General features: G+C 40.3%; 1 protein-coding gene across 2 annotated transcripts; it reads right to left on the reverse strand.

Annotated features, from left to right (window-relative positions):
- Window positions 1–295: 295 nt before the first annotated feature.
- On the reverse strand, window positions 296–10334 carry gramd2b (GRAM domain containing 2B). 2 transcript variants are annotated; one of them, XM_029709688.1, is made up of 14 exons: window positions 9997–10332; window positions 8088–8219; window positions 6673–6763; window positions 5915–5984; window positions 5626–5729; window positions 5176–5271; window positions 4991–5062; window positions 4464–4544; window positions 4160–4271; window positions 3190–3306; window positions 2812–2902; window positions 2410–2514; window positions 1806–1890; window positions 296–1299 (listed from the first exon to the last, which is right to left on the reverse strand). In XM_029709688.1, the coding sequence occupies exons 1-14, from the start codon at window positions 10107–10109 to the stop codon at window positions 1261–1263; spliced, it is 1308 nt and encodes a 435-aa protein (XP_029565548.1). In that variant the 5' UTR covers window positions 10110–10332; the 3' UTR covers window positions 296–1260. The 2 variants fall into 2 exon arrangements, with proteins under 2 accessions (XP_029565548.1, XP_029565549.1); XM_029709689.1 differs by lacking the exon at window positions 2410–2514 and having other exon boundaries at window positions 9997–10334.
- Between the last annotated feature and the right edge of the window lie 1754 nt (window positions 10335–12088).

The following is a 12088-nucleotide window of genomic DNA, read 5'->3' on the forward strand; positions in this document are numbered from 1 at the left end:
TTGAATGGGGCACTCAAATTCATGCTCTGCTTTACCTGAATGCAAATCTTACTCAAAGTAGGGGACCAGTGTTGGACCGCACTGTCAGACAAGGTGAGGGAGTCATGTCCCTTCTACTATACACATCCATGATGCGGTAGAAGCCATAGACTCGTCACATCTTTTAGATGGCATTCACTTCAGTTATACATTGTGTGAATCATTCAGTGCTTAATGAAAATTGAGAAATTGGAGCCTATTTACTGAGTGGTTGAAAACAACAGAAAATGTTGGACGACAGTTTGAGACAAAAAAATGAAGCAAGAACTATAAATATTTTATTGGCAATTCATACCTGTAACAAAAGGGGCACATGAACAGTAGGCATTACAAGACTGACCATTTTTGAAATGTTAATAGAAAAACATTGAAATAGGTGGGTCCTTGGGACCTACTCATACCTGAAAACATCCCATTAATAATATTGAAAAGCTTCTCAGGTACAGTACTACATAGGCTAAAGCTTATGGCTTATCTTTGCTAAGGGTTGCATCCTATACCTTAAAACCTGAACACCTAACTCAAATTTCCACAGAACTCTCCCATTGACATCGAGGCATGATTTAATGCGGCAATCAGCAGTTGAAACAAAGCATTTTCCCGCCCCGGCTTCGGTAAAAAACACATGGGGCTGGGGAAATGTAACCACTCAAATTAACAGACAAAGCTATGGATGCAAAGACTGACCACCAATGATGTCAGTCATAGTTTTAACCATGTTTAGGCTATATATAGTGTTTGAAAACAAAGTTACATTAACTTTGTTTTCAAATATTGGAGTAAAACAAACTTATATTTTGGGTTCTGGTGGGGTACGACAGTTGAACTAAGCTCATGAAGCACTTATAAGTTATGTACCCATGGATTCTTGAAGAATATCATTAATTCAGTCCAAAAATGAATGTAGCAACTGCAGATTGCCCCTGAAAGCGAAGTTCTGCGTTATTAAGCGTGAGTTTCAAGTTAGGATTCAGCCCAAACTAGCTACAGTTGCTGAAATGTCTTGATTACTCTGGCATGCTATCAGACACAAAATAATGGGTTTTGTCCTGAGTAGAAAGAGAAGGAAGATACTGCTATTGCACAATTAAGAAATGGTCTCTTTTCCAAAGTGGCAGTCTGTTATTTGTTAACAAGTTGCCGATCAGATCTGCAGTGTTTTCACCAGCGTTTTATGAAGGCGCCACTTCCGTCCAGCGAGGCGACCAACGGGTCCTTAAGTCAGGTCTCTTCAAGCAGCTTCCGGAGATTTCTTTGAATCTGGTTTGGTAGGATTATTGACAGGTTAAAACATGCACTGAATTAATAAAAACACACCTCAAAACAATAGCATGCATGAGAGGCTGATGAGCAGAGAACACTCCCACATTGGCCTCTTCACAATCCCCAACAAGCTCACATTATGTAACCAAGTGGGGAATGGTTCATACAAAATATGTTATTGGGAAAGCAGAGCTATTGTCCCACTTAATGAGTAGTTGTTAGCTCAGTGACAGAGCTGACTGCGTGGCATGTTTGAGCAGTTCCATGGAGCTGACTTGCGTGGCATGTTTGAGCATTTCCATGGAGAGTGGCGAGGTGACAATGAAAGAGTATCAAACACACACACTCAAGCATGACAAGAGCTGGGCAAACTCGGACAGGCTAGACTAGTAACTATAAACTACTCCCAAAAAGTGAACTTTAATGAAGCGGATGAAACAACTTTTGGGAGTAGTAAACAGTGAGCAGATGTTGACACTGTCTTCGTTGGCAAAGTGACAAACCTTTTCTAGCTTGAACAGGTTTGTAGACAGCTCCCCATAGATTTCGGCATTGAAGTCGACCTGCGATCTGTGATGCACAACGTTTCTGAAACAAAATATGCTCTGAATTAGCCGTCGTGTGAATTCAGTTCCAGCTCATTCCTTTAGCAAGATGCACATGAAAGACCACAAATGCAAAAGGTCAATTTTACTGTATCCTGTCATTAGAATACATGTACGTATTGTAAAATAGCCTTTAAATTGAACACCTAAAGTAATTAACATTTAAATTGGATGGATTTTTAACAGTGGGTTTACAATTTTCTATGGAAAAGTCAGGAAATGTTTGGAAAAATTACATCACAACATGCATTTTACACAATACACATTCATAACATGATAAAGAATTACAGTTTCTTGATTGACCCAGTCATTCTTCGGGTTTTCCAACAGTTTGTGATGTCAAATTCCAGGTTTATCATGCATTATAACACTATCTACTGTACACCACGGATACTAGGACTGGATTCTTATTGCATTGCAATTGTTAATCTGTTAACTAATTCCCAATGATGCCCTGTTATCTCAGACAAAGCCGTTGTGAGTGTTTAGTGGCAGCTCTTACTCGTTGTGTGCATACTCCCCCACGGAACTCAACGAGTTCAGCCGCTTCTCAAGAGCCACAATCTTGAAGGCCATGTAACACGAAGACAAGACAAGGACACTAACTCTGCAAAGACAACACAAACACGTCACGCACCCCGATGAGGGCTGGAATCTACAGGAACCCATTGGCTTTCAATAAGAAACAAGTATTTCCAATTCAACTCCCATTGTTGAATCATCTCCTACACGACACAAACAGTCCCAATTCCACAACCAAGTTAACACCAAAGGCAGGACAAAACACCCAGTTCACTTAACTTGTTTTGACATGCCTGGCGACAAGTGAAATGATTAGATTAGCTACAAAACTTGTCAGATGGCCTCGACACCCCCTTATGACTCATAATGAGAGGATACTCACAGGAACAGATAGACTAGTAGAAGGGTGTTCAACGACGCTGGCTGTAGAGATTTCACTTTGTGTGCAACACCCTGGGCAGGCTTGGTCGGCCCTAGAGATAAAACAGGATTAGTGCACAGGTCAGCAACACAGAGGGCCGGACTTAAATCCAAAAAGACGAAGCTAAACAAATATGAATTAACACTTGCAGAACTACATCTTTAAGATCTTATCCTTCTATTAATGTTTATAGTACAATCTGTTCTACTTTTCAGATTCCATTCCCTCTGGAAAATGATAGAAGCCAAACCTTAGGATACCAGGGAGAGAGAATGCTGAAGTATTTAACAGAGTCTAGCCGTTTCCATTGCACCACGCTGATGCATAAGGGGGCCTCACCGTTCTGGTGAGCGGCTCCGTGTTTTTGGTTGGGGGTCTCGAGGTGGATGTCTGCGTGCACCGCCACCTCTCCGTTCTTCACCGCGCTCAGGAACGTGTCTGGGATGCTGGGGAACTCTGCAGAAACAAACACAGATTGCTCTCTGAACACCACAGGTCGTTAAATATTTGAACTAATTTTCTTTTCAATTCAACATGCTTAACTACCAACATTATCAGATGTGGTCTTGTTAATTGGTATCGAGGACGGGTCGCCTGTGCGCAAACTAAACCATGTTAGCCCACTGAGCAAAAGCCAAGGCATTCCCTTGGGGAGCTAAGATGAGTCTTCAGGTCTCAGGCAAGATTACTCTTCATGTGCGCGTGGCTCACCAAACCATCCGTGTTACACTCAGCCTTCCAATAAGCATATGCCGTGAACAGGTGAAAGGATATACAGCTCTCATTGATGTATGTACTAAGACAAATCAGTCTATAGCCAATTAATCCCAATTACTTTTTTAAATAGACGTTATTGATTTTCTTAAACAAACCATAAAATCATGACTGTATCAACATGTAAAAAGTAAATAATGTCTGTTCAAATACAGTTGAACTCAAGGCTACAAGAAAAAGTGAGTCTGTACAGTACAAGTTTGGCGACTGCTGTGTCTGGGCAGAGAAGCTGAACTAACTGAAAGCCTCTGATTGCACCTCCCAGTCCAACTCATGACTCAGTAATAACTAATCTATTAGGTTATTAGAAGCTGTGAGAGTACTGCTCTTTTCTAAGCTGTATAGATAAGACTCCATACTCAGGGGCAATTCCTTTCTCTCCACTCATGGAAGGGTATAAAGCTTTTAATCACCATCTCTCAAGGTTTATTTGTCTCTATGATGTTGCATCTGTCTGTCTATTGTGTATGATGATTGTCTTGTTTTTCACAAGGGGAGGGTTAGACTCCCCTGCCATCATAAAGGGAGAACCCACCTGTCATTTTCTCATAGTCTGGGGTCTGGGAGCCTGAGCTGCTGGTCTCCAGCATGTCTTGCCTCCTCTGGCACACAACCCCATCTAGGTCTGAGAAGTCTCCAGAGAAATCCTACACACAGAATATTTACGTTCATTTTGTCCATACAGATGACACCATTGAAATAAAAACATTATTGAACATAAATTAAACTTTGTCCAGACACAGAAGGTACAGTAGAACCATTACACACACACTTTGCTGTATGGTCATATAAGAAGAAGAGTTGGGAGAAAGAAGAAAGGCAACTGTCTTAGTACTGACCAGAGGAAGTGAGGAGGGACAATCGGCTATGAAGCTGTTCTCAGCAGAGGAAGTAATGAGGCTGCTCCCTGTATTGTCCCCCTACAATGGTGTTCAATGAGTTAGACTTGAAAAGTAAGGCCGGGACGATACCAGTATCACAATACTCATTAGTACCGTGGCAAGGAAACAAAAAGCGTATTCAACTTCTTTAGGAAAACAGCCCTAATGTTGTAAACAAACATCATCCAGTCACATGTATTTATTTCCCAAGCTATAGCCCACTTTTACATAAAGGATGTTTTTAAAGGACCAAAGAGTTTGGTCTGCTTCGTGTTTATTTTTTCTATGGCAAAAATGAACTTTGATACTGGTATCGTCACAGCCCTATGGAAAAGTCCCTGTTGTAGTCTAATACAGTGTTATGACAACAGAAAGAACATGTTTAACCTCAGTGCTAATGTTATCTGTAATACAACACAAAATAACGCTATTTAAAATGTCACAACAATGCATTAAAGAAAAGAGGACAAGGAAGAAGAACTTACATCCAGATGAACGCAGACGGATTTCAGAAGTTTATAGGTTGTATCTCGGGATAGGAATGATGCAAATACGTGCTGGAGAACATATTTTAAATAATGAATTATAATGACAGTAATAAAAAATAATAAGTGTTATTAATTAAGACCAAACTTGACAATTGAATATCTACAAATAAAACTGGTCATACCCGCTTGTTTGTGGACGTGATAACGAGTGCATTTGGAACCAAAATGGCAGTTTTTGTCTTCTTGATAAGAGTCACAGAGAGTACAGGAATAGCAATCTGGGAAAGGGAAAGCAAACATTATTTCACTTCAACTATATTTCAGTGAATGTCTTGTTCGAACCTCTTTTCCTAGAGACCAGGCAAAATACCAGCAAGGAGAAAAAGGCAATAAAAAGTATTATTAAAAACATTTATAGCAAATGTGTTGACATTGAGTCAGTGAAACACACCTCCTGGTCTACAACCTTCAGTTCATCAGTAGTAAAGTCAACTCCTGATAAATGTACCGACTCAGAATTGTAATGATAGTGTGTGCACTAAGCTGGGGCTTGCTGTTATCAGGAACAACAATGTAATTAAATCGAGACTGGAGGAGTAACGACTGTATAGTATTCCATTGTTATACTGTACCTTAGTATCTCTGCCGAAGACTTTGGAGTGGAAACATATCCAGTTATCAGACACAAACATTTTCCCCTGATACAGCATGTCTTTCTGCAGTGCACAGGTATAACCTGAGAAGAGACATAGCAGAGGATGTCAGGCAAAATCTATTCTGCACAAATGACAAGACTGTGTGGCTTATTTTCAAGTGAAAGAAGAATGCAAATCTTATGTATTTTTATAAACAAGAGGAAATTGGAGAAAGTCACCCTATGGCTTTTTAACTTTCATTTAAATTGAAGACTACGCCACTTACTTTGTTTCAGTAACTCATCCTTGCTGATTTCTTTGAATATTTTATGGTACTGGGCATTTGTCTTGGATATCTGCAAGAGAAGACAATACATCCAAATGTTGATAAATGTGACCTTTTGAAATGTATTACTTCTTTACCTCCCTTTCCAAATGACCAAACGTATTGATATTGAGGTGCATGTGCAACTAGGTAATGTCAAATACGAGCATCCATTTAAAGATCATTAGGGTTGTGTAGACTTAAAGCTACAATGTAACTTTTTGGGCGACTCGACCAAATTCACATAGAAATTTAAGTTAGAGATCTGTCATTCTTATTGAAAGCAAGGCTAAGAAGTGTTCTTAGAAGTGTTCTTATATGTTCTATGTGCACTATTTCTATGCTCCTCATTATTTTAAGTTTAGTTTTTTGGATCTTTTATTTTCAGTTTTGTACGCCAGCTTCACAGCTGAAAATACAATATTTTTGGTTATGGAAAATATATTTCACAGCGGTTTAGATGGTACAATGATTCTCTACCCAATGACTGCTTGTTTTGTCACAAACTGAAATTAGGCGCACTATTAGAATGTTTTCAACCAGGAAATGGCAGAGTGAATTCTGCATATTCCACCTTTAACTTGGTCAAGATACCTTACTCACAAAACTCTAGTTTTGCAAGTCAGCTGCTCAGCCATTATGCTAATTCTAAACGAACATTGTGGAGACCAATAGAAAATGTGATTGTGTGGGTGGCCCGATATACACTATAAACACACCTGGCTGGACTGGGATTTCTTTCTTCCTTCAAACTTAGTTTCACCGTCACTTGGAGTTTGCATCGGGGAAGGCAGCTCCACAGCCTTAAATCTGAAAACGGGGACAAGATTAACAAGCACAGTAGCAACCCATATTGCAAGTGATTGGTACAAAAACAATAATGTAGACAGACAACTTCAATAGAATAGTCCAAAACAAGTTGACTTGGCTAAGTTCTTACTGTCAATGACACATCCACTTTGACTCCCATTGAAATGAAATATTGATTCCCCTAGATCTACAGCAGTCAAAAAGACGAGTAACTCCCATGACAGCCAGCCACATCCTTTGCAGCATGGTTATGTAAAGTGTGTTGTTTATACAGCAACAGCAAGGTTCGTCAACACAATACTCGGCCAAGCTTCGTAGGTCACAAAACAGGCCAAAATGTTTTGAAATGGAAAACAAATGGGCTTTTCTTATTGGTCAAGCAAAAGAAGAACCTCCCGTTTCAAAACAATTACTCCTGATTTGCACCTAATGAACTCGACCCAGGTGTGGATCACATAAAAGCCCCAGACAGTGCAGTCTGATGTATTAATCAATAACATAAAAATGTGTTCTAGCGCCATCGAATGTGGTCAAGCATTAGAGAGTTGGTAAGCTACACTACCGTTCAAAAGTTATAGGTCACTTAGAAATGTCCTTGTTTTTGAAAGAAAAGCACATTTGTCAATTAAAATAACATCAAATTGATCAGAAATAAAGCATAGACATGGTTAATGTTGTAAATTACTATTGTAGCTGGAAACGGCTGATTTTTAATGGAATATCTACAGAGGCCCATTGTCTAATGATCAATTAGCCTTTTAAAATGATAAACTTGGATTAGCTAACACAACATGCCATTGGAACACAGGAGTGATGGTTGCTGATAATGGGCTTCTGTACACCTACGTAGATTTCCCATTTAAAATCTGCCGTTTCCAGCAACAATAGTCATTTATAACGTTAACAATGTCTAAATTTCTGATCAATTTGATGTTATTTTAATGGACAAAAAAATGGCTTTTCTTTCAAAAACAAGTAAATTTCTAAGTGACCCCAAACTTTTAAACAGAAGTGTATATATCCAAGTTCCAAAACCTCACATGTATGGTATCACAACAAATTGGTATGACAACAATGGCTAAAGCATTGTTTCTCCATCCCTAGGGGATCCACAGGGGGTGCACATTTTGTTCTAGACCAGCACAAACTCACTTGATCTACGGACACTAAACTAGGGGCTTGGAGATTAGTTTAATCAAATATGTCCGTGCTGGGCTAAAACAAAACATGTGCACTCTGTGTGCTATAGCAGACAGTTGACCATTTTACCACATATTCACATCATTACACATAATACATGATTTATGGTATCTGTAAGTCTCACTTCATGAGGGGCGGTTTCTTCCTGCTCTCTGGGAGGTCTGACTCAGTGTCCATTGACACCTGAGTGTCCCCAGCAGACCTCCCACTGGCACTCCTCCTGGGCCTGTCCTCTCCTCCATTCACTGCCTCCGACCTGGACACAGTAGTGTGACAGTCAATCATGATATGTTGTAGCTAGCTAAACTCAGGTTGTTTCTCCATTCAGACCTGTAGAGATATATTATTAAAACGTTTAGCCTCAAATGATGGGGTTGAAAACAGCAGGGCAGAAGTAATACAAAGATTTGGCACCTTTTGATGTGGGACAACAGTCAGTAGAAGAGGTTTTCCTTCTTTATGAACATGGACATTGATTCAACTAGCTACCTATCAATGGGAAATCATTTAACAAAATCCCCATTCAAACTCTTTCAAAAAGAGAATCAAATCTGGCTAAGCATTGATATTGCACATTTACCAAAGTAGCCTGTATTTTTTAGAAATCGCAGTCAACTTTAGTTACTGAAGTCATACAATATTTATTAACCTTTGAAAACCATACATTAAAATGCAATCAACCATTATCACTGCTGTCAACCTTAGCTAGCAAGCTACACTGAATAAAAATATAAAATGCAACATGCAACAATTACAAAGATTGTACTGATTTACAGTTCATAAGGAAATCAGTCAATCAAAATAAATTCATCAGGCCCTAATCTATGTATTTCACATGACTGGGAATACAGATATGCATCTGTTGGTCACAGATACCTTAAAAAATGGTAGGGGCATAGATCAGAAAACCAGTCAGTATCTGGTGTGACCACCATTTGCCTCATGCAGCACAACACATCTCCTTTGCATAGAGTTGATCAGGTTGATTGTGGCCTGTAGCCTCACTCCTCTTCAATGGCTGTGCGAAGTTGCTGGATATTGGTGGGAACTGGAACACGCTGTCGTATACGACGATCCAGAGCATCCCAAACATGGTCAATGGGTGACATGTCTGATGAGTATGCAGGCCATAGAAGAACTGGGACATTTTCAGCTTCCAGGAATTGTGTACAGATCCTTGCGACATAGGGCAGTGCATTATCATGCTGAAACATGAGGTGATGGCAGCGGATTGTGACAATGGGCCTCAGGATCTCGTGACGGTATCTCATCGATAAAATGCAATTGTGTTTTGCAACAGAAAACCGTTTATTCCAAATGGAAACCACAAACAAGGGTTTCTGTTGGACAAATTCAGGTAGGTCCCTCCCCGTTTCGTTTGCGCTGTTCGCTTCAGTTTAGTTCTTAACGGTTATGAATACACCCCAGAGAAAACAGTACAAAACAGCGAGGGAACTACCTGAATTTGTACAATAGAAACTCTAGTTTTCATTGCAAAACGTTTTCTATTTGGAGTAAACAATTTGTTGCAAAACGTTTTGCAACAGAATTGGCGAAATGAACTTATTGGACTTACTTAACTGGCTGAGTGTTATACGTTTTTTAAGACCAAACAGTGCCACGCGTCAAATGTTAACGATATCCCATCAGAATGACGACAAATAACCTTGATTGTGCATTTGCACAACTTAACTAGGTAGACAAACAATGGAGGAAAATCCATTGGGACGAGGTCAACTTTAGTTCTCCAATTCCATGTCTTTAAAGTTGAAAACACTGTTCGCTTGCTAACGTTAGCGTTATAGAAATAACTGCATAAAAATACACAACCTATCATAACTTCGTGTGAGGTTGCTTCCAAATGAAACGCAAAGTTTATCGACAGAGGTTGGGAAAGCAAGGACTTAATTAGCTAACGTTAGCTAGCTATGCATCAACAACAAGTGGTTAGATAGCTAGCAAAGTTGGCTAACTTGCCAGTTTACTAGGCCCCCGGCCTTGCGCTGTGCTGAACTGAAAACATACAAACTTACGTCGATTGGATCCCCCTCGGATCTTTTCTGACCGGTTTGACAGACTGTACAACTTGTTCTGGTGTAGATAACGGAGTTAGGTCTCTGTCCGCTTGTTCGGTCATAAGTACCATCTCTTGAGGGACAGCCGAGATTCGCTTTCCTCAACGGTTCCCTTTCTCCGTAAAAAAAAACTTTGGCAGTGACTCCGTCCTACGCCAAGGAGGGGTTACATTTGGGAAGATCGTTCGATACTCGGGACACTATGTGGAGGTAGGACATGGAAGAGGGGGTGGGTTGATCTGGTGGCCCGTGTGGGGGCAACCAAACATGGCACTGCGCTGACATTAATCACTTTATTTCAGGACAATATAAATAAAGCCTTAACTTACACCCCCGCCTCGTTTGTTTCTAATTTACTCCCCCTTTCCTTATTATCCCTTCCTCGCTACTTCTCTCCCCTAATTTCATAATGGCACAGGGCAGTTGCTAAATGCCGCCATCGTGTGTCGAATAGGCAGACACAAATACATTTGAGCAAAGTAGAGATAGTTATTTATTAAATATGAAAAAATTGTACATGTTTTCTCAAAATGTAGATTGAAAAGCCGATTGCTACACAATTCCCTTCCAGTCATGGTTCCCTGTTTTACGTGCTACTTAGTGAAGACGAGAACGAGATTGAAATGGGGGAGCCACCACGTGATGCTGCTGCCTAGACAAGCTTTTTGACTGAAATGTAACGCAATGATGTTTATTATGTGTGGTTAGGCCTACAGTACCTTCAAAAAATATTCATACCCCTTGACTTATTCCACATTTTGTTCTCCTACAGCGTGAATTCAAAAGGAATAAAACATTTTTAAAAATCGCCATCTACACAAAATACCCCATAACAACAAAGTGAAAGCATGTTTATAGACATCTTTGCAAATTTATTGCAAATTAATTAAATAAATATCTAATTTACATAAGTATTCACACACCCATTTTCGATTTACATTTTAGTCATTTAGCAGATGCTCTTATCCAGAGCAATGTACAGTTAGTGTATTCATCTTAAGATAGCTAGGTGGGACAACCACATGTCACAGACATAGTAACTATGTCCCTGTCCGACGACGATACCCCCGGACAGGGCCAACTAGGCAGGATATAACCCCACTCACTTTGCCAAAGCAAAGCTCCCACACCAACGAAGGGATATCTACTACCCCAAGACAAGGTTGAGTATAGCCCAGGAAGATCTCCCCCACCACACGAGCCCAAGGCAGTGCAAAATCGGACAGGAGGATCACGTCAGTGACTAAACCCACTCAAATCGAGTGTAGCGAAAAAAAACCTGTCACGACGGAAAACACCGCTCCTAGGGAGGGCATGGGAGAGCACTGGATGCAAAGAATCTCAGTGGAAAGAGGGGAGCTAGCCAGACAGAGACATCAAGGGCGGGTTATCACTCCAGTGCCTTGCCTTTAACTTCACACCCCTGGGCCAGACTACACTCAAACATAGGACCTACTGAAGAGATGAGTCTTCAGTAAAGACTTAAAGGTCGAGACCTAGTCTGCGTCTGGATAGGATGGATGGATAGGCAGACCATTCCATAAAAATGTAGCTCTATGGGAGAAAGCCCTGCCTCCAGCTGTTTGCTTTGAAATTCTAGGAATAATAAGGAGGCTTGCGTCTTGCAACCATAGCGTACGTGTAGGTATGTACGGCAGGACCAAATCGGGGAGATAGGTAGGAGCAAGTCCATGTGATGCTTTTTAGGGTAGCAGTAAAATCTTCAAATCAGTCCTAGCCTTAACAGGAAACCAGTGTAGAGAGGCTAGCACTGGAATATGAGTAATATGATCAACAGTTTGGGTTCTAGTCTAGATTCTAGCAGCCGTATTTAGCATTAACTGAAGTTTATTTAGTGCTTTATCCGGGTAGCCAGAGAGTAGAGCGTTGCTGTAGTCTAATCTAGAAGTGGCTAAAGCATGGAGGAGCTTTTCTGCATAATTTCTGGACAAAGACTTTGTGATTACGAACATGGAAAATAGCTACCCATTAAATATTTTTTATGTGCTTATAAAAAGAGAGATCAGGGTCCAGAGTAACACAGAGGCTT

This window comes from Salmo trutta, chromosome 23 (assembly GCF_901001165.1).
Source record: "Salmo trutta chromosome 23, fSalTru1.1, whole genome shotgun sequence".
Lineage (NCBI taxonomy): Eukaryota > Metazoa > Chordata > Actinopteri > Salmoniformes > Salmonidae > Salmo > Salmo trutta.

Excerpts from the sequence above, each read along its gene's own strand:
- gramd2b (XM_029709688.1), bottom strand. The coding sequence starts at position 10,109 with ATGGTACTTATGACCGAACAAGCGGACAGAGACCTAACTCCGTTATCT. Across the intron at positions 8,220-9,996 it reads CCGAGGGGGATCCAATCGAC|GTCGGAGGCAGTGAATGGAG; the intron begins GTAAGTTTGTAT and ends TACTGTGTCCAG. Across the intron at positions 3,307-4,159 it reads AGACTATGAGAAAATGACAG|AGTTCCCCAGCATCCCAGAC; the intron begins GTGGGTTCTCCC and ends TTGTTTCTGCAG.